Here is a 25,164-nt window from a genome sequence, read left to right as displayed (position 1 = left end):
AATTTTCTCCTGTAACTGTAGATTTGAAATTCTTTATGCCAGATTTGATAATTTTACATGTCCCACAACCCGATTTGCCACATTTATACAACCCACATAAGCCAAATAAACCTTTGTTTCGTGTTTGGATGTGATTTTTGTTTATCCTCTGAACATGTTTGACTTTTTTGCTTGGAGCTAATTTGCTTCTTAATGTGGGAGCTCTCCTATAAACTATTTTCGGTTTGTCTTTTACCAGATGTTTTAATATAGGATCTCTTTGAATGATATGCCAATGTTTATATAATATATGTTCTAGTTGTTGAAAGTCAGAATTGAATTGTGTTATAAAAAGAGTCTCTCTCATTATTGTGTTATGTGATTGACTATTGTCTTTTTTATTAGTAAGAATGTCGTCTCTGTTTAGTAGTGATGCTCTTTCTAAAGCCCTATTGAGTAGATATCGAGGGTATTCTTTTTCTAAAAACCTGTTGTATAGGATCTTACTTTGTTCCAAAAAGGTGTTATGGTCTGTGCAATTTCGTCTGATCCTTCGAAATTGGCTATAGGGGATATTGTGTAACCACTTTTTGTGGTGGTTACTGTTATAGTTGAGAAAGCTGTTACTGTCAACGTCTTTGAAATAAGTTTTTGATTTAATTTGATTATTGTCAATGCTTAAATACAGATCCAAATATTCAATATTGGATGTTTGGATATTAGCTGTGAATTCAATCCCCATGTCATTTTGATTAAGGTAATCTATGAAATTCACTGCTGTAGTGTTGTCCCCCCCCCAAAGAAAAATCAGTTGAGAAAAATATAGATGACCTGATAAACATTTTCGTTCAACTATTTGAATGTCACTTCATCTTACATGTATTGAGGTCATAACTGACAATACACCATAGCAATAGATCACATCAAAAGGTATCTCGCACACACTTAACATATTTTAAAGTGATATGACACGTAAGAATATATCTTAGTTCTTTCTATAACAGTTAGCTTAGAAATTAGACAAGTTTTAGACATATGTACAACAACAAATAGCACTCAATAAAAGATGTTCATGGGGCACTTCGTTAGCATCTATTGAAAGATGCCTATGGGTTACTTTGTTAACTTCTTCCTCGCATTAATCAACACACAGATTTTAGTTATTTTTTGTTTTATATATTTTGCACTATTTACATACAAGTTTACATTCAACATTATCACCCTGAACCTAAGTTCACAAAGCGCTGATATACATCTTTTGCATTGTTTGTTGCAAATGTTCCTTTAATATGCAACGCAGCATTTAAGCTTACCATTATTTATAACATTATCATCCTGAACCTAAGTTCACAAAGTGCTGATATACGTCTTCTACATTGCTTGTTGCAAATGTCCCTTTAATATCCAACACAGCATTTAGGTTTACCATTGTTTATAATTTATTATACAATGGCCTCTATATTATATATATATTGTGTGCAATTTTTGTGTGTACTATCCTTCAAAACAATTCATGTCCACTGTAATTATTTTAAATTGAAGCCTTCAAATTGTGATTATACATTTTTCTTTTTAAATATGTTATGTTGGTAAATTCATGACTTTCTTTCTAGTTGAAGTCTACAGCTGTTCCAATTTTAAAATAATCATGACCATCTAATGCTGTTCAAACTCACACTAATTGTAACACCTGTCAAGCCCTTTATCCGGCTTTTCAGTTGAATCTTGTAATGTTTTTCATTGGTTTGCAACTTTTGTGACAACTTCCTTTTTAATCACACAAATGTGTATAAAATATTAAAATTTGTAACATTTTTTATTCGCTTTGATATCTGAAGAAACGACCCTTGGTGGTTGAGAAACGCGTTATAATAAAGCCTTTTAAAAATTCTTTTAAACTTTGGAAGTTGTGCATCTCTTTTGAATCGAAACCAAATTGAGCAATACAGTGAAGTTGCTGAACCAAGAAACGCTCAGAGCACGATTCCCTATCCCAAGGAAAAGCTCAGAGAAGGATCTTATCTAACAGTGTACTAGCTACTGTTTAAAGTGCTAGCAGGCGAGACAGTACTGGTCACAGCACAGTACCACAGTTATTGGTAAGCACATTACCTCTCTGTCTTTTGTATTTTCTCTATCTGAAACAATATTACGCTATGTGGCGCCCTCTCCATCTCTATTTCTAAACAGTTATACCCTTGCTCTCTGGGAACAAGAGGAGCTGCCTACACAGAAACACAGAAGAATATCGTACGCATACGGACTATCATCATTATTTTTTTTTCAGAGCCGTCGACCGAGTAAGAACACTCGACAAAGACAAAGACGGAGTAACTATTTGTGGGAACATTATATGTTCTGGGATCACAGATCCATTTGTATTGCTTGTCTTATTTGTTCAGAATAGCGCGCCTTCTCATCTCCTTGTGAGATACCATACAAGTCTATCCAGGCTGGGGAGCCATTTGGGGTGCCAGGAAGGCACAGGGTCTGTGGACTCAGGAGAAGTTCACATTAACGATCAATATTTTTTTATATCTTCAATGCCCTGAAGGGTTGGCCTCTTCTGGGTTCGTCCCAGTTTATCAGATTCCAATTGGAAAATATAACTTTGGTAGCCTACATCAACCATCAGGGAGGAATGAGGAGTTCCTTAGCGTTGAGAGAGAGAGGTTTCTCAGATCCTGGAATGGGCGGAGACCCACAACTGTATGCTGTCAGCGATACACATTCCGGGTGTGGACAACTGGGAAGCAGACTTCATCAGCAGGCAATCTTTTCACCCGGGTGAATGGTCTCTCTACCCCAAGGTATATGCAGAGATATGCTCCAGATGGGGGATGCTGGAGATGGCCTCACATCTAAATGTCAAACTACCTAGGTACGGGTCGAGATCGAGGGATCCTCAAGCAGAACTAATAGATGCTCTAGCGGTTCCCTGGAGGTTCAGACTCATATCTATTTCCTCTTCTCCCCCTTGTGGTTGCTCAGATCAAACAGGAGCAAGCATCAGTGATTCTAATTGCTCCATCCTGGCCGCGAAGGACTTGGTTCGCGGATCTGTTGGGGATGTCCTCATCTCCTCCATGGAGGTTACCCTGTTGCAGGGACCCGCTACTACAGGGTCCCTTCCAACATCAAAATCTAGATTCTCTGAAGCTGACTGTGTGGGGATTGAACGCGTAGTCTTAGCCAAGAGAGGTTTCTCTGAGAGTGTTATTGTCAGGGTGCCAGGAATCAGACTGAAACGAGAAGTGCAAAAATAAGCACACCTTTATTGATAGCAAAAAAATTATAAAATGTCCACAAGTCAAATAACAAGCCAGGAGTCAAAACCAGAGCTGGTAGTCAGACGAGCCGAGTCAGGAGCCAAAGTGAATAGTCAGACGAGCCGGAATCAGGAACAAGGAGAACAGCAGAGTCAGGAACAAGCCAGGGATCAGGAACCAGGAAGGACTTCAGGCAGCCAGGTAATACACAGGAACTCTCACAAACAGGTCTGAGACAACGCAAAGGCAAAGCATACTGAACAGAGGCCCTTTAAATAATAAATGATGACATCACAATTCTGAGACTGCATCCTGTCTCACATGGATGATGCACAACAGTCTGGCCATAAAAGGAAGTGCAGGAAGTGAGCAGCATCCCCCACAATGCACTAAGTCGGGAAGAGAGGCGAGTAAAATGGCTGCCAGCAGCACATGGCAAACACAACAGGGAAAAACCATGACAGTTATTGACACTTTGATTCAAGCTCGTAAGCCAGTTACTCTACACATCTATCATAAGGTCTGGCGGACTTATCTGCACTGGTGTGAAGAGCGTGGTTTTTCTTGGCATCAGGTTAGAGTTGCCAGAATTTTATCTTTTCTCCATGATGGACTGGAGAAGGGTCTCTCTGCTAGTTCCCTGAAGGGACAGATATCGGCCCTGTTGGTGTTGCTGCACAAGAGATTAGCTGAGCTTCTGGATATGCAGTCCTTTGTTAAGGCCCTGACTAGGATCAGGCCTGTGTTTAGAAGGGTGGCTCCGCCTTGGAGTCTCAACATTGTTCTTCGTGTGTTGCAGCAGGCTCCGTTTGAGCCAATGCATAATGTTGACATTTAACGGTTATACTGGAAGGTTCTGTTCCTGTTGGCTATTGCCTCTGCTCGCAGAGTCTCAGAGATTTCTGCCTTGCAATGTGACCCCCCTTACATTGTTTTTCACACTGATAAGGCGGTTTTACGCACTAAGTTAGGTTTCCTTCCTAAGGTGGTGTCAGATCGTAACATTAATCAGGAGATTGTTGTTCCTTCCTTGTGTCCCAATCCTTCCTTGGCAAAGGAACGTTTGCTCCACAATTTAGATGTGGTTCGTGCCTTGAAGTTATATCTTCAGGCTACTAAGGAGTTCAGACAATCTTCATCTTTGTTTGTCATCTATGCAGGTAAACGTAGGGGTCAGAAGGCCACTACGTCTTCCCTGTCTTTCTGGTTGAGGAGTGTCATCCGCCTATCTTATGAGACAGCGGGACAACAGCCTCCTGAGAGGATTATGGCTCATGCCACTAGAGCTGTAGCTTCTTCCTGGGCCTTTACGAATGAAGCCTCTATGGATCAGATTTGTAAGACGCTACCTGGTCCTCCTTACATACTTTTTCTAAAATTTTACAAGTTTGATGTGTTTGCTTCGTCTGAAGCAGCTTTAAGGAGAAAGGTTTTGCAGGCTGTGGTGCCCTCAGATTAGGGTCCGTCTCCTTTTTGTTCCCTCCCGTTATTCCTTCAGTGTCCTCTGGAGCTTGGGTATGGTTTTCCTAACAGTAAGGAATGAAGTAATGGACTCTCCCTGCCTTATGGAAAGAAAACAAAATTTATGCTTACCAGATAAATTATTTTCTTTCCTGGCAGGGAGAGTCCACGACCCTGTACTTAAGATATTTTTGTTTGGGCGGCTCCCTTTTTATAATTTCTTCTGGCACCTTTATACCCTGATGTTTCTCCTACCTTTACTTGTTCCCTCAGCCAAATAACTGGGAGGATAGGGGGAAGTGGGAGGGATATTTAAGCCTTTGGCTGTGTCAGGGTGCCAGGAATCAGACTGAGACGAGAAGTGCAAAAATAAATCACACCTTTATTAATAACAAAAAAAATAATAAAAAAGTCAACAAGTCAAACAACAAGCCAGAAGTCAAAGCCAGAGCTGGAAGTCAGACGAGCTGAGTCAGGAGCCAAAGCGAATAGTCAGATGAGCCGGAATAAAGAACAAGGAGAACAGCAGAGTCAGGAACAAGCCAGGGATCAGGAACCAGGAGGTACGTCAGACAGCCAGGTAATACACGGGAACTGGAACTCACAAAGAGGTCTGAGACAACGCAAGGGCAAAACATACTGAACAGAGGCCCTTTAAATAATAAGTGATGGCATCACAATTCTGAGACTGCAACCTGTCTCACACGGATGATGTACACCAGTCTGGCCATAAGAGGGCGTGCAGGAAATGAGCAGCATCACACACTCTGCACCAGACTCAGCAAGAGAGGTGAGTAAAATGGCTGCCAGCAGCACATAGCAAACAAAGCAGGGAAAAAACCCTGACAGGCTGGTAAGCATAAATTTTGTTTTCATGATTAAGACAGAGCAAGTTACTTCTATTATCAAATTGTGCACAGTCTTTTTATATGCACACTTGCTGAGGCACCAGCTCCTACTAAGCATGTGTAAGAGTTTACAGCATATACATGAGTCTGTGATTGGTTGATGACTGTCACATAATACAGGGGACCGGCAAATTGAAGTAAAATTTTAAATTTGTCAGAAAAATCATTATCAAATGTTAGAGACTTTTTTTAAAAAAAAAGGCAAATTGTACCTTGATAGCTATGTATCTTACAAAGGAGCATACCCTACATTTGGAAAGGTTTGTACGTTAGCGAAATCACCCAAAAAAAATCCTATATAAAAGCCACTCTAAAATACTTATCTCCTTCCTCGATAAGTGAATATTTTACAAGATATGTGTGAACATTAAGAGGGCGCTAACAGAAAGCAAAAGGATCATCTACAAGATATTAAATAATTGTATCAATTCAGATAATTATAACTATATGTTTTAATATGTCTGTATTTACTCAAAATAATATATCCACTTTTGAAAGAATGTATTCATTTAATTATCTTTATCTAACTAGTGAATGTAACAATCGCTTTCACAACTGTTGGTGGTTAAAGTGAAAGTAAATCCTAGCGTTTTACAAACGCTAGGATTTACTACTGAAACAAATAAAGGGGACTTTCATTCATGAAGTATAAGATACTTCATGTAGAAAGCTCCTTTATTTTATTCAATCGATCGCTGTTTTTACCTTGTACAGCAGCCCACGGCAACAAAAAAAATGGCTAAGAGGTGACATTTTCACCTCTTAGCCAATAGCCGTGCGGTAAATCTGGCTCCCATGGGCGCCAAGCCGGATTTACCGCACGGCTATAATCATGAGTCTATTTAGGCATGCTTCAGCCAAAGAAGCCAAGTTTAGAAGTAAATTGGAAACAATTTAAAAACTGTAAACTCTATGGGCCTAATGATCTAAAGCTCTCGGTTCAGGTGAGATGATCTAAAATGATCCTCTAGTAATGGGATATCCCTAGTGAAATTCTTAAAATATAGATTTTGCTATACTCCTCTAATGTGCATTCCCTGCATTACTGTATGTGAAGGAGAGGTAAGCCCAGAACAATATAGCACTGGATGACATGACAGTTCTGCTACACTTACACTTTGTTTTTTATACTACTTTACATTTCAGATTAAGTTTTATTACATTTAAATGTTGCACTTTCTATTGTGTATTTTATTTTGTATACAGCAGTGTATTTATTGTGATTTTACAACATTATATACAAGACTTCACAGGGGCTAAACTCACTGAATTTTATAAGAAAAAGGGTAGAACCTTGAAGTCTCAGGGCCTGATATTTAAAAGATTGCCGCTCTTCGATACAGAGAGGCCCTCAAAAAAAAAAAAATAGAAACACAAATTTTATCTTAAGAAATTTTTATGTTGCTATGTAGGGCTCTTTGTGTGAAACAGAGGCTCCTACATTACAATACAAGGTCTAAAAAGATCCCAAAGATTTTGTGTGATGTCTCTCCATGCCGGTGAGGTTTTGAATATCAGGCCCTCAAAAAGAGGAGAGATGCATTCCATAGAAAGCTCTCTAGGATACATAATTTCACAGGGGAGTAGAAGGTAACAGGAAAACACCTGGGGCTGATATAATGGCTCAATTTGCATCAATTACAAATTGAACTGAAATGTTTTCACTACAATTTAACTTGCTTTTGCCTATAGTTTTGTATATATTACTTTGATGTCAGTTAAATGAGTGTATTGTAAATTTTGAACAAACTTCCCCTACATACAGCTGGCGAGATAAATCCAGCATTTCACAAAACTTGTGAGAGAGCTTCAGACATACCATGGGAACTCCCCTATTCAACCCAGGGAACTCCCCTGTCCCTACCACTTTCTCAAGCTGTGTTTTCTTTTACAATAGAGAAAATACATAATCAAAATATGTAAAAAAAAAAAAAATCAAAGCAGGATCTAAATATAAAATACAAAGAGCAAAGCTTGCATGTTATAATACTGAAAAAGGACCCATTCTGAAGAGTAAAGTAATATAAAATACAAAGCACAAAGTGTAAATTATCCTCAAAAAAATAAGGTAAGGAGTATCCTCAAAAATAATAGTTCTCAAAAATAAATGTATTTTATCACCTAGGTGTGTTTCACACCTAGGTGTGAAAAAAATAACGTGTACACGTGATTGGAAAACTGTTTAGAAAAAATATATATAAATATCCAATGGGAAAAATAAGTTTATCCTGGTGACCAGTGAATGCTGGATAGAAAGTTAGATGGAAATTCTCTTAATTCGTTAACTTGGAAATGTCACAACAATCCTAGATGATGGGTGATGTTTGTGTAGAAAAAATAAAAATAGAATAAAAAATAATGGTGACGATGATCACTGGAAAGGTAAAGCAAGTAAAAAAACAACAAGTGCAAAAAATCGTCTAAAAGGTGGAATATATTAAAAAATAACTCACCAAATTTTAGACGATCCCTGGGGAAGAAATACAAGCCTCGCAATTCCTGGTAAAGAAAAAGTCAACGAGTTTTCATGACATAAGGAGGCTATTGTTTGCTGAGAATATAAATGGTATCTTGACCAATGGGATTTGTTGCTCATTATCCCGCCAAAATTCGGCCTTTTTTTGGTGCCTATTGTTTAAAATGTATTCCCGGCATAATGACGTCCCTTCTGGTGTAACTGACGTCACTTCCGGTTTTTATGCCACTTCCGGTTTGGCGTTATTGTCTCACTTCCGGTTTTGCGAACCGAGTGGATAGGAACCCATTTTTAATGAGGGCAAAATTTGTGAGCTGGTTACAAATGTAAATGCGTTATTGGCATTGTACTTATGTATATAAAAAATATATATTAATTTCAGCTATTTTGAATGACAATTTGATAAATACTTATAAGCAGTTGTGTGTAAAAGATTACAATTGTGAAAGGATATCTCTATAAAAACAGGGATTTTTTCTGTATGCGGTATCCCATCAACTTGGAGTTGGATTCTATATGAAGTATGCAACATTTGAAAATTCAAAGATTCTAAAATTCTTTAACCAAATTTAGTATATATATGATTGATCCCCAATAGGTGATGCTCGGTCAGCATAAAGCATACATAAAAAGTCCATAAAAATACATAAAAGTACATGAAGATGCATAAACAACACTTAAAAAAATGACATAAAAATTACATAAGTATACACAAACATAAAAAATTATATCTGTCCATATGTGAAAAAAATTACTATAAATAGATGATGTCTAAACTCAGATGTTAGATAAAATGTCTAGGTAGGGCTATATATGAGTAGAATAATGAAATAAAATACATTTATCCCTAGATGGTTCTGATCAATAGAGATAAAGATAAAAATAATCATAGTCAAATATAGAAATATAAACCAATCTTAGAATGACTGAATGCTTTATAGGTCTTTGTTATGAAAACTAAACGTTAGTCCGAACATACATTATGAATTTCTAAAACTTGACCTAAATATAATCTAGAGATCTCTAAGATGCAATTCAGAAAATAAATAATCAATGCAGGAGAAAATGACAGCAGAATAGGGTGGGTATACAAATATACGCACGACAGTAATGATGTTTTAATAAAAAGAGGTGCACCACTTCAAAATTAGCATTAAGGCCTTTAGGGTAAATACAATCCAGATTGAATATCCATTTGGATTCTACCCTAGGCATTTTCTGTTCCATGTCACATCCTCTCCAATCTTTGGGTACTTTAAGCTGGTTTTACTTCCCTCATGTTTATCTATAAAGTGTTTATAGATGGGTAAATCAGCTTTTACTCCCCATATTATTTGTAGGAGGTTCTCTCTAATTCTTTTAGCTTATGTGTGGTTTGCCCAACATATTGCAGCCCACAACCACACTCTATGAGATAAATGACATATCTATCTGTACAGCGAATTGTGTCTTTCACCTTGAAGGTTTCATTAGTGATTTTAGACTTAAAGGTTTCAGTCTTTATTCTGTGTTTGCAAGCCTTGCATAGGTGGCACGGAAAGAAGCCATTAAGTCTATTACCCATAATGTCCAAACTGTTAGAATTATTCTTATTTGTTGGAATGCTGGGAGCTAAAATAATCTTAAGATTTCTCACTTTTCGGTAGATGAATTGTGGTCTATCAGATGTTCACCTATAGAGGTCTTTATGAAGCAGTGGATGCTGACTCCGACCCACTCCGCTTCAGTTCCGGCTGAAGCGGAAGTTAAGAAGCAGCGGTCCTAAGACAATATACGATGTGGCTGATTGACACCCCCTGCTAGCGGCCAATCTGCAGGGTTTGGTATTGCACCAGCAGTTCACAAGAACTGCTGGTGCAATGATAAATGCCGACAGCGTATGCTATATTGGATCATGTCCGTCCACACATTAATAAATGAACCCCATAATATCATCTTCTTTTAATAGGTGCCAATGTTTCTTTATGATGTTCTCAATGGTGCCTCTTTTCTCATTGTACTGTGTGATGAAAGGTATGTCTAACTCTTTGTGATGTGTTTTAACAGCCTTTGGTTTATAGGTTAGCATGGAGTCTTTGCTCATACTACCCACTTCCACAATGGTTTTGTCTATGGATATTTTATTATATCCTCTTTCCAAAAATCTTTTGAGGATAAGGGATTGATCTGACCAGGTGTTTTCATTTGAACAATTTTTCCTGACCGACATTAGTTGTCCTTTGGGGATGTTACTAATCCATCTATTGTGGTGACAACTTGTCTGGTGTATGTAGTTGTTACAATCGACATCTTTAAAATATGTCGAAGTTTCAATTGTCCCATTTGTTATTCGTATGTCAAGGTCTAGGAAGTTGAAATGTTCTTCTTTACTCGTATGGTAGGTAAATTTTAAATTTGCCTGATTTTGGTTCATCACCCCTTGTTAGGGGATCTTTTATAGTGAGCTTGTATGCTCAACCAGGCGCAGTTTACTACATAACAAATTGCACGGAAATTGTAGTCCTCTCAACATGCATGCCACTACTGCTGGTAGCAATAAAAGTATGGTGGTTTCTTCACGGCCAAAATCCAGAAGCCAATACCAGTAATTAAGTTGGCACAGACACCTTGGTATGTGCATTTACTAAGCCCTGTGGACAATTATGCTTTATAATATATTGTTATATGGGTCAGTGAGTGGTTGTATGGAGGAGGGCATAATCTGTGAAAATAACTGTTCCACAAATAAACATGATAAATAGCTATAATTTATTAGCTGCTAAATTATACCTCACAAACTATAGTATTTGTAAACTTTAGCCTTTAAAATCCTAGAGGGAAGCTAAAACATATGTTTTTAATGGTATTGGTGCCATTTATGATTTCAATGCCCCAAATGTGATGTCATCTCTCTTAAGTAGAGTAACTATTACTGGTTATTTGTTGGCCCCAAACTTCATTTGAAATTGATATCCCCACTACCCGCATCCCATTGTGTTACAAAACAATCTGCTAGATGCCGAGTTTTGGTTGGTAAGGCTGTGCGGTGCTAACAAGCCTTTTTTTTTCACCGCTCACTTAAGACAACGCTGGTATTACGAGTTTTCTGCAAGCCGGCGTTGGCCTCAGAAAAGTGAGCGTTGAGCAAAATTTAGCTCCACATCTCACCTCAATACCAGCGTTGCTTAAAGGGACAGTATACACTCATTTTCATATAACTGCATGTAATAGACACTACTATAAAGAATAAGATGCACAGATACTGATATAAAAATCCAGTATAAAATGGTTTTAAAAGCGTACTTTAAAGCTTTCAGTTTAGCTCTGCTGAAAAGTGGAAAGCCCACTGCAAGTGGGAAATAAGACACTCCCCCCTCCCCCTTCTTTTGCATATGAAAAGACCCTTTACACAAACAGGAGCAAGCTGGAGAAGGTAGCTGACGGTATTCAAATAAAACTTTGGGGCTTGGTTAGGAGTCTGAAAATCAGAGCAATGTTCTTTAAAAATAAGCAAAATTATACATTTAAAAAACAAAAACAAAAAAAACTTTATGGGCTTTATAAATAGATAATCTACAAAACATTTATGCAAAGAAAAAATGAGTGTATAATGGCCCTTTAAGTCAGCGGTAAGCTGGCTGAACGTGCTCGTGCACGATTTCCCCATAGGAAACAATGGGGCTGAGCTGGCTGAAAAAAAAAACTAACACCTGCAAAAAAGCAGCGTTCAGCTCCTAACGCAGCCCCATTGTTTCCTAAGGGGAAATAAAAGTTATATCTACACCTAACACGAACCCCGAGTTTAAACACCCCTAATCTTACACTTATTAACCCTTAATATGCCGCCCCCGAAATCGCCGCCACCTACATTATATTATTAACCCCTAATCTGCCGCTCCGGACACCGCCGCCACCTACATTATACTTATGAACCCCTAATCTGCTGCCCCCAACATCGCTGAACCCTACATTATATTTATTAACCCCTAATCTGCCCCCCATCGTCGCCGCAACTATAATAAATTTATTAACCCCTAAATCTGCCACCGCCAATGTCGCCGCCACTATAATAAATTTATTAACCCCTAAACCTAAGTCTAACCCTAACCCCCCCTAACTTAAATATAATTTAAATACATCTAAATAAAATTACTATAATTAACTAAATTATTCCTATTTAAAACTAAATACTTACCTGTAAAATAAACCCTAAGCTAGCTACAATATAACTAATAGTTACATTGTATCTAGCTTAGGGTTTATTTTTATTTTTCAGGCAAGTTTGTATTTATTTTAACTAGGTACAATAGTTATTAACTATTTAATAGCTACCTAGTTAAAATAAGTACAAATTTACCTGTAAAATAAATCCTAACCTAAGTTACAATTACACCTAACACTACACTATCATTAAATGTATTCCCTAAACTACCTACAATTAAATAAAATAAACTAAAGTACAAAAAAAACACTAAATTAAAGAAAATAAAAAAATAATTACAAGAATTTTAAGCTAATTACACCTAATCTAATCCCCCTAATAAAATAAAAAAGCCCCCCAAAATAAAAAAATTCCCTACCCTATACTAAATTACAAATAGCCCTTAAAAGGGCTTTTTGCGGGGCATTGCCCCAAAGTAATCAGCTCTTTTACCTGTAAAAAAAAATGCAATACCCCCCAACATTAAAACCCACCACCCACACATCCAACCCTACTCTAAAACCCACCCAATCCCCCCTTAATAAAACCTAACACTACCCCCTTAAAGATCCCCCTACCTTGAGACTTCTTCACCCAGCCGGGCACAAGTGGACCTCCAGAGGGGCAGAAGTCTTCATCCGATCCGGCCAGAAGAGGACATCCAGACCGGCAGAAGTCTTCATCCAGGCGGCATCTTCTATCTTCTTCCATCCGGAGCGGAGCGGTCCATCTTGAAGACATCCGACGCGGAGCATCCTCTTCCTTCTTGATCCGACGACTGAATGAAGGTTCCTTTAAGTGATGTCATCCAAGATGGCGTCCCTTCAATTCCGATTGGCTGATTGAATCCTATCAGCCAATCGGAATTAAGGTAGGAAAAATCCTATTGGCTGATGCAATCAGCCAATAGAATTGAGCTTGCATTCTATTGGAACAGCCAATAGAATGCGAGCTCAATCCTATTTAATTTAATTGTAGTTAATTGTAGGTAGTTTATGTAATTAATTTAATGATAGTGTAGTGTTAGGTGTAATTGTAATTTAGGTTAGGATTTATTTTACAGGTAAATTTGTCTTTATTTTAACTAGTAAGTTATTAAATAGTTAATAACTATTTAGTAACTATTCTACCTAGTTAACATAAATACAAACTTGCCTGTAAAATAAAAATAAACCCTAAGCTAGATACAATGTAACTATTAGTTATATTGTAGCTATCTTAGGGTTTATTTTACAGGTAAGTATTTAGTTTTAAATAGGAATAATTTAGTTACCGTAATTATAGTAAATTTATTTAGATGTATTTAAATTATATTTAAGTTAGGGGGGTGTTAGACTTAGGGTTAGACTTAGGTTTAGGGGTTAATAAATTGAATATATTATCGGCGACGTTGGAGGCGGCAGATTAGGGGTTAATAAATGTAGGTAGGTGGCGGCGATGTTAGGGACGACAGATTAGGGGTTAATAAAATTTAATTAGTGTTTGCAAGGCGGGAGTGCGGCGGTTTAGGGGTTAATATGTTTATTATAGTGGCGGCAATGTCCGGTCGGCTGATTAGGGGTTAACATTTTTATGTGTGTTTGCGATATGGGGGGGGGGGGGCCTCGGTTTAGGGGTTAATAGGTAGTTTATGGGTGTTAGTGTACTTTTTAGCACTTTAGTTAAAGGATTACTTTCTGTTATAATTTTTAAGCTAAACAACTAACATATTAAAGTTAATAAACATTAATTAAAACCTACTGACCTATATTTTCTCCAAAACGAAGTTTCATAACGTTCTAAAAGTTATATCTTTTATTCGCCGATGATGTCACGTTATCCTGCCCACTATTTTCAGCACTGCATGTTCAAAATACTTAAACCAATAACTTTGTGTTTAAAGCGCCATTTTGAAACCTAGGTATTGTAAACGGATTGGTACAGAGCAAAGGATACCCACGGAGTGGGTTTGGAAAACAATTACATTTTCAGACAAGATTTCTGATATACGGTAGAGATATGTTAATGAAATGCTATTGATAAAAAGTGTATTTGGGGTAGTTAGTTAGTAACAGGCATAGAAAATATTTACTTACAGTGGCCCTTTAAGAGCTTTAGGTTACGGCGTTAGCCCATAAAACTCTTAACTACTGACTTTTAAATGTGGTAGGAGTCTGGACAGGAGAGGCGTTCGGCAAATCCCATTAAAAAGATAGGATACGCAATTGACGTAAGGGGATTTGCGGTATGCGAAAATCGCAGAAAAAAAGTGGAGTGGTACACCTGTACCTGCCTGACTCATAATACCAGCGGGCATTAAAAAGCAGCGTTGGGACCCCTCAACGCTGCTTTTTAAGGCTAACGTAAGACTCGTAATCTAGGCGAATAAATCTATGCCCTAAAAACATTTTTGTACTGTGTGTATATTCATGCAATTTATTTTAGCTTTTTATAAAGCTTAAAAGGATACTAAACCTAAATGTTTTCTTTCATGATTCAGATAGAGCATGCAATTTTAAGCAGCTTTCTAATTTACTCCTATTTTCTTCATTTTCTTGCTATCTTTATTTTAAAAGCAGGAATGTAAAGCTTAGGATCTGGCCCATTTTTAGTTGAGAACCTGGATTATGCTTGCTTATTGGTGGCCAAATGTAGCCCCCAATAACCAAGCGCTATCCAGGGTGCTGAACCTAAAATGGGCTTTACATTCTTGCTTTTTAAATGAAGGTAGCAAGAGAACGAAGAAAATGTATAATAGGAGTACATTAGAAATGTGCTTACAATTGCATGCTCTATCTGAATCGTGAAATAATAAAATTTGGGTTTAGTATCCCTTTAAATATACCTGTACTTTCTAAATAAACACAAATAAAAATGTAACTTCTATTTTTCTGTAATACCAGTTGTAAGGACAGAAGGCAGCATGCAATTAACATGTCCCCTTCATTAGTCCATTTAGTCTGATTATTCATACAGAAGTCAATGACAGCTGTGACTGTGTGGGATGCCTTTCAAGATTATTTGACGTGCCTACCAATTTGTTTCTGCTGTACTGTACATCTAAAGGGCTCTTAGGACTCTGCAATTTATTGCTGCGACATTCATACAATTTGTTCACATTTAACATGTGGGTGAAAGTCTGAAATTTATTAGAAATCCCTGTACTGTACCAGAGATGACTCAGGTACAATGTTATATTGCCCAGGGTTACAAAAGCACAGTCACCAACAATACAGTATTACATGATTATACTAAAGGGAGCTTTTGAACAGGCAGGTGATGTCAGTGTTTGTTACAATGTGTTTTGGAACCCCTGCAGGGTTGGGATAAACTATAAAATCGATATATTTACTGAAATCTCAGCTAATGCTGTGCAACATTTGATCCAGACCAGGGGAGTCCAACCTTTTTACATGAGGGACCACAACTATTTTTTTCCTCTTCTGTTTCCCAACTGATGTGCACATTTTTAAAGACCCACTGCTGAACAAAACAAAATGACATATACTTATATATGAAAAAAGGCAAAACTTACAATTATTTCACTAGATATACTTAATTTTCGTTTTTAAATTGTCAGTTTCTAGTGGCACTTTTGTGTTATTTAACAGATCTATGCAAACATGATTAAGTTTTCCTCTAATAAATAACATCAATGTCATGTATCAGTATTGTATAAAACATAAAATCAATGTTACAATAAGAGAGTAGCATTTGTGAAAAATAAATAATGTAGCAGTAATAAACAATTCCCAATGCAATCCGATGACAAATTAAAAATGGTGATATAATAACTTTAACAGTAATATAATCATAATCAGGACCCATTTAATGGAAACACAACCCGGCAAATTTTACTGAACACTCAGCTAAAATGTAAGCCAATATTAAGATAAAATTAGCTAATGCTATTTTTTTCAATGATAGCTTACATAACCTTTTTGAATAACAGAAAATGTTACATTGTCCAAGGTAATAATCTATGCCACCCAGCTGGCAACATTTCTGCGAAGAACAGTTTATGTATATATGATTGTCAGTCACATTTTTTTTTTTTTTTTTTAACGAGCTACTGTGGTTAAAAGGGGTTAACATTATCCCATTCATATGGGTATGATATTTGTACATAGTATATCGGGAACATCTCTGCAGGATTCAAAAGCATCAATAAAATGTAAGTAAAGAAAATCAGATCCCACTACTCACCTGCGACCCCGCGGACACCAGGCACTCATGAGTTCCTCCAGGGCGCTCACAAGCTTCATAAAAAATGTTGACCTGTCCCAGCTTCCGTAATCGGAGCGCTAGCAGACAATGTTCTGTGATTGGCTGGCTGATATATGGCACTTACTTTATATTAAAGAGGTAGATGTGTGCTAACATTTAAATGATGTATTAGGCATCAAACTTTCAAGGGCCATATTTTTAGCGACAATTTAATAGTGATCAGTTTTACGTGATCCAAAACTCAAACACGCTAGAGAATAGTTTATCTACATAAAACAGTGACTACATTGAGTAAATGATGCCTTTTGACACAGTGTATACTGGGAAGATAGCGAGTGCCAGACTCAAAGATGGAGGCTGGTGCGTCCGTATTCCAACCTTCTAATGTGTGTGTCTAAATTTCCCGCTGATTTTTGTACTACGTTCAAGCGATTCTACAGCAATGTTTTGTGAGAAAGCTATCGAGTTGATTCGGGAGCTTCACCGTGCTTCAGACGGGCAGCTGCCCGCGTTTAACGTGAGTAGCAAGTTATGAGTGTGCATACAGGTGTTCTGATATTATACAGGTAATGTTGTCCCCTTGTTAATACATTGTGGGCCATTGACGTTTGTTCTGTTATTGGTTTCTGTTTATGCTTCATAAATCCTTTGGAAAAGCTTGCTGGGCAGTCTCCTGGCCTGTCATCTGAGCGCATTACAGTTGTCAGATCTATGCGAGTGATCCATAATTTCCCTTTTTCTGTTGATATTAGTTTGTGGTTTTTATATACATTAGTTTGTAGTGTACTGGAAATACTGCATCAGTCCCGTGATATTTAGGCCTTTAACCCCTTCGCCACTGAAGCATTTCACAACTTGTTTGAAATCTGTTTCTGTCTCTCTTCTGGAAATGTTTGTGGTTAGACAACATACTCCCCCCTACATAAGCTATCTTTACATTATTTAGACAGAGCATGCGATTTTAAGAGTTTTAAGTTGTATTATCATATTTAAGTATTTGTGTGTCCTTTGTTGAAAAGCATACCTAGGTAGTCTCAGGACCAATAAAGCACAATTGGTAGCTGATTGGTGACTACACACACACCTCTTGTTGTTGGCTCACCAGAGGTGTTCCGCTTGGTCCCAGTAGTGAACATTGCTTTTTTTTAAAAAAAATTTTTTTTTTTTTATTAAGGTGATCAATTCTAGACACAAATACAGGCCTGTAAAGTGTCCATAAATATCAGGAAACAAAAACAGAAACCTAAACAAACATCCCAACCTGCAAAAACTCATTTCAGGGAGGTGACTTCTCCCGCTACTGCGCCGCCACCCCCCCTTCCCGGTTATATATTGGACACCTTGAAACCCTAAATAAGATAGACTTATCATTAAAGTAGCTTCCCACTAAAGTCACATTTAAAAAAAAAAAAAAAAAGTAGCTTTATTGCACAACCACATACAACAAACCTATTTTCCAGTGATCGTACGCTTGTTGAATGGTCAAATATATTTTAGAATATGAAGTTTAATTACATGCAGTAAATAAGGTAGTATTTGTGTTTTATTTTATTAAAATCAGTGGGGGCTTTTTGGTTACTGATGCATGCTTTGAAGGGTCTATAACGTCCCAGCAACTAAATGCATTCCTTAAAGGGACAGTCTACACCAGAATTTTTATTGTTTTAAAAGATAGATAATCCCTTTATTACCCATTTCCCAGTTTTGCATAACCAAGACAGTTATAATATACTTTTAACCTCTGTGATTATCTTGTATCTAAGCCTCTGCAAACTGCCCCTTTTTTCAGTTCTTTTGACAGACTTGCAGTCTAGCCAATCAGTGCCTGCTCCTAATAACTTCTCGTGCACGAGCACAGTGTTATCTATATGAAATACGTGAACTAACACCCTCTAGTGGTGAAAAACTGTTAAAATGCAATCTGAAAGAGGTGGGCTTCAAGGTCTAAGAAATTAGCATATGAACCACCTAGGTTAAGCTTTCAACTAAGAATACCAAGAGAACAAAGCAAAATTGGTGATAAAATTAAATTGGAAAATTGTTTAAAATTACATGCTCTATCTGAATCATGAAAGTTTATATTGGCCTAGACTGTCCCTAAACACTTTTCCGGATTTGGGCCACATTTGATAATAGTATTTGGAGTTTCAGGGAGATTGCACTCCATATGCTGGCAACAGGGAGACGCTATTACATTCAGGGAGACTCCCTGAACTTCAGGGAGAGTTGGGATGTCTGCCTAAAACATTAATATATATCTCAGTAGAGAAGTTATAGCTGTGACAAATGTTTCCTCTAGAACAGAGCGGGATATTTCAGCTTCATTACATCCGTTTGTAACAAATTTCAAAATACATAAATCATTTAAAACTACCAGTCGTGAAATATACCGCCCCTTAATATGGGCAACACTAAGATTTACAGAATCTTTAAATGTCATGACCTTATTTAAAGAAAATCAACATAAAAAAAAAAAATACATATAGCTAACTATTTTCAGGTAGTCAAAGTTGGCTCACAGTTTATAAATTAAATCCGGGTGTGGGGGAGGGGGGATAAAAAAAATCGAAGTAAAATAACCAATAGAGCAATGTAACGTTTAACAATAAATTCCTAGATTTTGAAGAGGAGTCATAAGTTGTTTTTGAGAGTTGCTCTCATATAGTTTGAAAAATGCCTGCCATTTTTTACAAAATTTGTTTTTACGAGATAATGTATCATTAGAGCTATCTAGTTGTTCGATTATCAATTGGGTTTGCTTTAGAAATGTTAGATTGTTAATGGTTGGTTCTTTTTTACTCTTCCAATTCCTAAGCATAAGAGACCTCCCCCTTAAAATAATTGTATTAATAAACTCGGCATTGTTTTGCTTGTTCCCCCTATCCAAAAGAAAAAAAAGTGTTATATCGAAAGTGAAGTTAGATCTTAGCAGTTTCCTTAGCCAAAATTGAATACGTTGCCAGAACTTTTGTATTTTTGGGCATCTTCAAAACATATGGACCAAATCAGCTTTGGGCAAACTACATCGGGACAGTTAGCGATTTGGGGTACCAGTTATTTAATCTAGCAGGGGATATATATACCTTGTTGATTAGTTTAAAGTGCGACTCCTGCCATGTTGCAGATAATGTGGCATTATTAACATTCACTATACTTTGTTTTTCTCAGTATATTTATGAAAATCTTAGTAGTGCTATCCAAATAATATATCAGTTTATGGCAGGGTTATAAACACAATCTTATAATAATTTTCCTTAAAAATAGAAACCCTAATCAACCATGCATCTACTAGACCATACAATTAATATAAATACCTGAACTCTTTTATTTAGTTAATATCCATGAACATTTTTGAAATATATTTGCAATAAAAGAAATATGAAATATTATATGCGCTTGGAAACTATTTAAATATGCTATGCAAAATTCATACACGCTTATATTAAAAACCAGCCTTATTTACAAATCTTTTAGCATCCAAGCAATACAATTTTAAACTGTGCTCTTTAGCAATAGGATAATATATATATTCTGCTATTTAGTGCTAAAAATAAATACACAGAGCGCCTCCTAAAAGGCTAAGACACTAGTAGTGACAAGATTATTTAAATAAAAAATATATTGAAATTCTATAGGGGTATATAAAATATTTTATAAGCTACTTATAGCTAAAATATACAAACAAGATACAAAAGTGGATCCACTTAAAATTAACAATAAAATATGCATATATCTATATAAAAAACAATACAATTGTGGTTAAAAACCACAACAATATACAATCTTAATCACAAAATAAAGTACAATAAAACAGCTGTTGATGGTTGGATAAAAAATATAAATATATAAAAACATCAATTTACTGAGTAGGTGTCCATAAATATGTAGGTCCCAAACTTTAAATTCTTTCCAGAGAGTGAATGTCCAATATGAAGATTCTATTTTAAAACAGTTATCCTTATATATCCCTCGATAAACGGTGAATTGATGAAGTGTGTAAAAAAGAAAAACGTAGTGGTTTTCAAATCAAATTTCAAAAATTATTGTGAATATCCAAAAAATCCTGAAAAGATGTGATGAAGTGGGCGTGAATAATCAAAAATGTGTGTACACAAAAATGAAAAAAGAAAAAGGAAAAAATAATCCAAATGAATATTTAGGATGTGTTAAAGTGAATAACACACTTATAAAGTGACCCTTATGTGAATACAAGATGTGAAGAGATGCTCCTAAAAAGTTATTCCTGTGTGTAAACGATGAAAAAATACAGAAATGGATCCTATGTCTCAGGGATCGATTCATTCAAAGATATACCTGTAATAAAACAAATATAACAGTGCAAAACTGCTATTCAAACTTAGTCAGTAATTGAAAAGAAGCTTACCATATATGTCAACGCGTTTCGGCCCTAAGAACTGGGCAGATAGTCTTGATAAAGGCCCAGTTCTTAGGGCCGAAACGCGTTGACATATATGGTAAGCTTCTTTTCAATTACTGACTAAGTTTGAATAGCAGTTTTGCACTATGTTATGTTTGTTTTATTACAGGTATATCTTTGAATGAATCGATCCCTGAGACATAGGATCCATTTCTGTATTTTTTCATCGTTTACACACAGGAATAACTTTTTAGGAGCATCTCTTCACATCTTGTATTCACATAAGGGTCACTTTATAAGTGTGTTATTCACTTTAACACATCCTAAATATTCATTTGGATTATTTTTTCACATTTTTTCCTTTTTTCATTTTTGTGTACACACATTTTTGATTATTCACGCCCACTTCATCACATCATCTTTTCAGGATTTTTTGGATATTCACAATAATTTTTTAAATTTGATTTGAAAACCACTACGTTTTTCTTTTTTACACACTTCATCAATTCACCGTTTATCGAGGGATATATAAGGATAACTGTTTTAAAATAGAATCTTCATATTGGACATTCACTCTCTGGAAAGAATTTAAAGTTTGGGACCTACATATTTATGGACACCTACTCAGTAAATTGATGTTTTTATATATTTATATTTTTTATCCAACCATCAACAGCTGTTTTATTGTAATTTATTTTGTGATTAAGATTGTATATTGTTGTGGTTTTTAACCACAATTGTATTGTTTTTTATATAGATATATGCATATTTTATTGTTAATTTTAAGTGGATCCACTTTTGTATCTTGTTTGTATATTTTAGCTATACGTAGCTTATAAAATATTTTATATACCCCTATAGAATTTCAATATATTTTTTATTTAAATAATCTTGTCACTACTAGTGTCTTAGCCTTTTAGGAGGCGCTCTGTGTATTTATTTTTAGCACTACATTCACCTTTTTGGGGGCGCTGGTACCCACAATACTAGGAGCTACAGACACAAGGTTGAGCGCTGTCAGATTTTAACAGATATATTCTGCTATTTAACTGCAATTTATCCTAATACAAAATTAACTGACAATATCAGAACTTGCATAGATGAGTTACTTAGCCAATCAGACACAGATTTAAACAATATATATAGGCTGTGAAATGCTAACTTGAAAAACACACTGCTTCTTTAAATCTAAATACAAATTGACTATGCATATAACTTATCTTACAAAACCCAGAAAACTGTATCTTTAAACTGCAGTGACTTTAAAATATCACATGTAATTAGCAGCCCTTTTCTTATACTCTATATATACGTTACCAAAATGATATCCAGCTTCAAGATTTTTCACACCTCATATAAAATAAGTGTAATTGCAATGGAACAGGAGAAGTATGGCCCACTTTGTTTTTATAGTTTGACTGTGTCCCACGCAAAACAGTTTCAGTCAGTTACAAAACTCAGCCGCCAGTCTCCTCCACCTTTTCCTGCATAGCACTATATAGTGTAATCATTGGTGTGAAAAATGGGTGGCCCTTTCGAAACCTTGTCCCTGCTATTGGATAATCTGAATATCCCATTTCCAACAGCCAAAAAGCTTTCTGGCTGTAGTTCTCTCATGGCAACACCGGGTGGCATCACAAACGGACACAGCAACATTTGAAACAACTTAAATCAGTATTTCTATGAAATGGTTACTCATTTTATCATAATTTACTGCAACAACTATTTTGATATGAAACATCACATATATCTAACATATTAAAATAATTTATATTTCATTTAGCCTAACAGGAAATTTATATCTCAGTCATATCACATCAAAGTAACTTCCATATCTTCATCTCACTATATTTTAAAAGATGTATTTAAAACTTTATAAACATTTATTGCACATTTATATATGACTTATTTCATTTCATGCAGGCATTCCATCTCTTTCTAAGTGCATAGATTGATGCTCATGACCAATGGTTGTCTGCAATAAAAAAGGAAATAATTATTAGAAATGATCCAAGCATTCATATGTCTATGGTCCACCTGAAATAAGATATTATTAATCATTTACTTTTAGGTCCACAAATATTTATTTATATTCTTAAAAACACAGAGGCTAAGTGAGATCTTTTATGTTTTCAAAACATATATAATTTCTATGTATATCGAATTTATTTCCTATATATTTTATTTGAAATCTAACTGCAGTTGCTTTGAAATCATAATGTAAGCCATGTGTCTTCTCTATGTTATTCTAACCCCAGACACAATGTCTGTGTCACGTGTATTCTGGTGTTATCAGCTACACAGCCTGAGTCACTCAAACAAATCTGTGCTAATTATCAGTCCCTTGAAGAATGTTTGCATCTCTCACATCTTTTCAGACGGATCGGCATTTTGCTTGGAGGAAATACATATATGGGCCTGTATCCTGTTCTCTTTCAAAATTACTTCCCCCAACATTCCTCTAAGTGACTGTATTAAATTGGGCAGGCTAAATGTTCCATTGTCCCCCCCTGTGTGTTTAGCATAATTGACATAATGAGTGTGGGAGATCTCTTAGAAATAATCCTTTGTTTTACAGACCATGTGCACATCCACAGATTTATTAAATAAAGATAAATATACTTCTATATATTATTTAATAATATTTCAAATACCTTGACAGTTTCAACATGTCCTTATCTATTGTCGGAACTCAGATTGCCATCTTAAACATAAATTGAGAACATTAAGCTCTCCAGTTTTGGCGAGTAATATATTTTACCAATAGTTAATAGAGTGCTTTCCCATTTTAAAGAGACAAGCCCATTCTTATACCTGGATGCGACCAAACCTTGTTGAAAATAATCTTTAGTGATTTCAAAAAACCAATGACTCACTTGTAAATAGGCATAGAAATCTGCGTTCCTGATACCATAACAGTCTTTTAAAGTATCAAAAGTAAATAATCTGGGTGAATCATTTTCATTAAATTGCCATAAGTATACCAGCCCTTCATTAGCCCATCTGGAAAACAGTTTAAGACCCCCAATAAATCGGGGGCTACCAACAACTGGCAGTAGATCAGAAATATAGGGGTTAATTTTTAAGATAGACCTAATTAGCTGCCAAGCTTTAATAGTATGGTATATAGTATACCTTTTCTTGATTTTGTTGGGAATAAACTTATTGGGACAATGTAGTAGGGCAGGTAAGGAGAAGGGATAAACCAATTTTTGTTCAACTTCCAAATATGCAATGTAGTCCCCTCCAATAAGCCAATCCATTGCTACTTTAGCTAAGCAAACACTATTATAGATGGGTAATACAGGCAGCGCTAGTCCCCCCCAAACTGTCTGAGTTGGGCTAGTTTTTCCAAAGCAACACGTCTTCTGCCAGTCCCTCAAAGAAATATTCTAAAAGAATTATCAAGATTAGTTAGGAGAATAGGAATATTCGGCATTAGGTATAAAAGCTTAGGTAAGACAATCATTGTGATTAAATTAATTTTTTGCAGTAATTGATAGGGGTAGATTAGCCCAATCTGTTAAATCTTGCTTTATTTTCACCAATAAGGGGGGGATAATTTACTTTGTACCAACTTGCAGGGTTTATACCAATTTTTATCCCAAGATACGTAATATATTCTACAGCACTTTTAAAAGGGAGAGGAGTACTATCATGTATTGATCTCTTAATCCATTGTATTTCTGATTTAGAGCCATTGACCCGGAAAAGGAGCCACATTCTGAAACTAAGTTTAAAATCAGGAGAATTTCTATTTGCGTGTTAAGAAATTAAAGCCGATCATCTGCGTATAACCGCAACTTAAGTCATTTACTTCCAAACGGTATCCCGTTTTGTTCCCTCCTAAGAGCTATAGCCAGATTGAAGAGTAGCGGGGAGATCGGGCAACCCTGACGCATCCCCTTGGCCATGGGAAAATAATCTGTGAGAGATCAATTTATAAATATTTCAGAGGAAACTTTTGCATATATAGACCTAATGCAGTTTAAAAATTGATCTGTAGGGGGCGGAGCTAACTAGCTTTCAGAGCAGACATGTTTGATCATAGCTCCTGCCATAATTGTACATAAGAGCTAAAAACCAATATTATTGCATACAAAATTATCCCAGACCACCCTTGCAGCTGAGAGACCAGTCAGGCTATCATTGGTGAGCCCGCAGAGTGCAAGATTTATGGGAAACCGGGGGGTTCCGGTAACACTCCAGCATTAGGCCTTCAGGTCGGGATCGTCAGAGCGGACGTGACTCCTTACCGCAATTGACCCCTCATCAGCCCAGAGACACAAGGGCCATAAAGACCATCA

The 25,164-nt window shown here is 36.2% G+C and overlaps 2 protein-coding genes across 2 annotated transcripts in view; one reads left to right on the top strand and one right to left on the bottom strand.

The window, feature by feature from the left end:
* ABHD12 (abhydrolase domain containing 12, lysophospholipase) overlaps nucleotides 1-16,546 on the bottom strand; it is a 531,420-nt gene extending 514,874 nt beyond the window's left edge. The window contains exon 1 of the mRNA XM_053711964.1: nucleotides 16,459-16,546. Within this exon, the coding sequence (XP_053567939.1) occupies nucleotides 16,459-16,517 (59 nt within the window). The 5' untranslated portion in view covers nucleotides 16,518-16,546. The remainder of the gene's footprint in view (nucleotides 1-16,458) is intronic.
* Nucleotides 16,547-16,870: 324 nt separating this feature from the next.
* Nucleotides 16,871-25,164, top strand: part of GINS1 (GINS complex subunit 1) — a 62,818-nt gene continuing 54,524 nt past the window's right edge. Inside the window, exon 1 of the mRNA XM_053709294.1 lies at nucleotides 16,871-16,996. Coding sequence (XP_053565269.1) covers nucleotides 16,922-16,996 — 75 coding nt within the window. The 5' untranslated portion in view covers nucleotides 16,871-16,921. The remainder of the gene's footprint in view (nucleotides 16,997-25,164) is intronic.

Source organism: Bombina bombina, chromosome 4, assembly GCF_027579735.1.
Source record: "Bombina bombina isolate aBomBom1 chromosome 4, aBomBom1.pri, whole genome shotgun sequence".
Taxonomy (NCBI): Eukaryota; Metazoa; Chordata; class Amphibia; order Anura; family Bombinatoridae; genus Bombina; species Bombina bombina.
The sequence above is the reverse complement of the archived record's forward strand: the minus strand, read 5'-3'. Positions and strand labels throughout refer to the sequence as shown.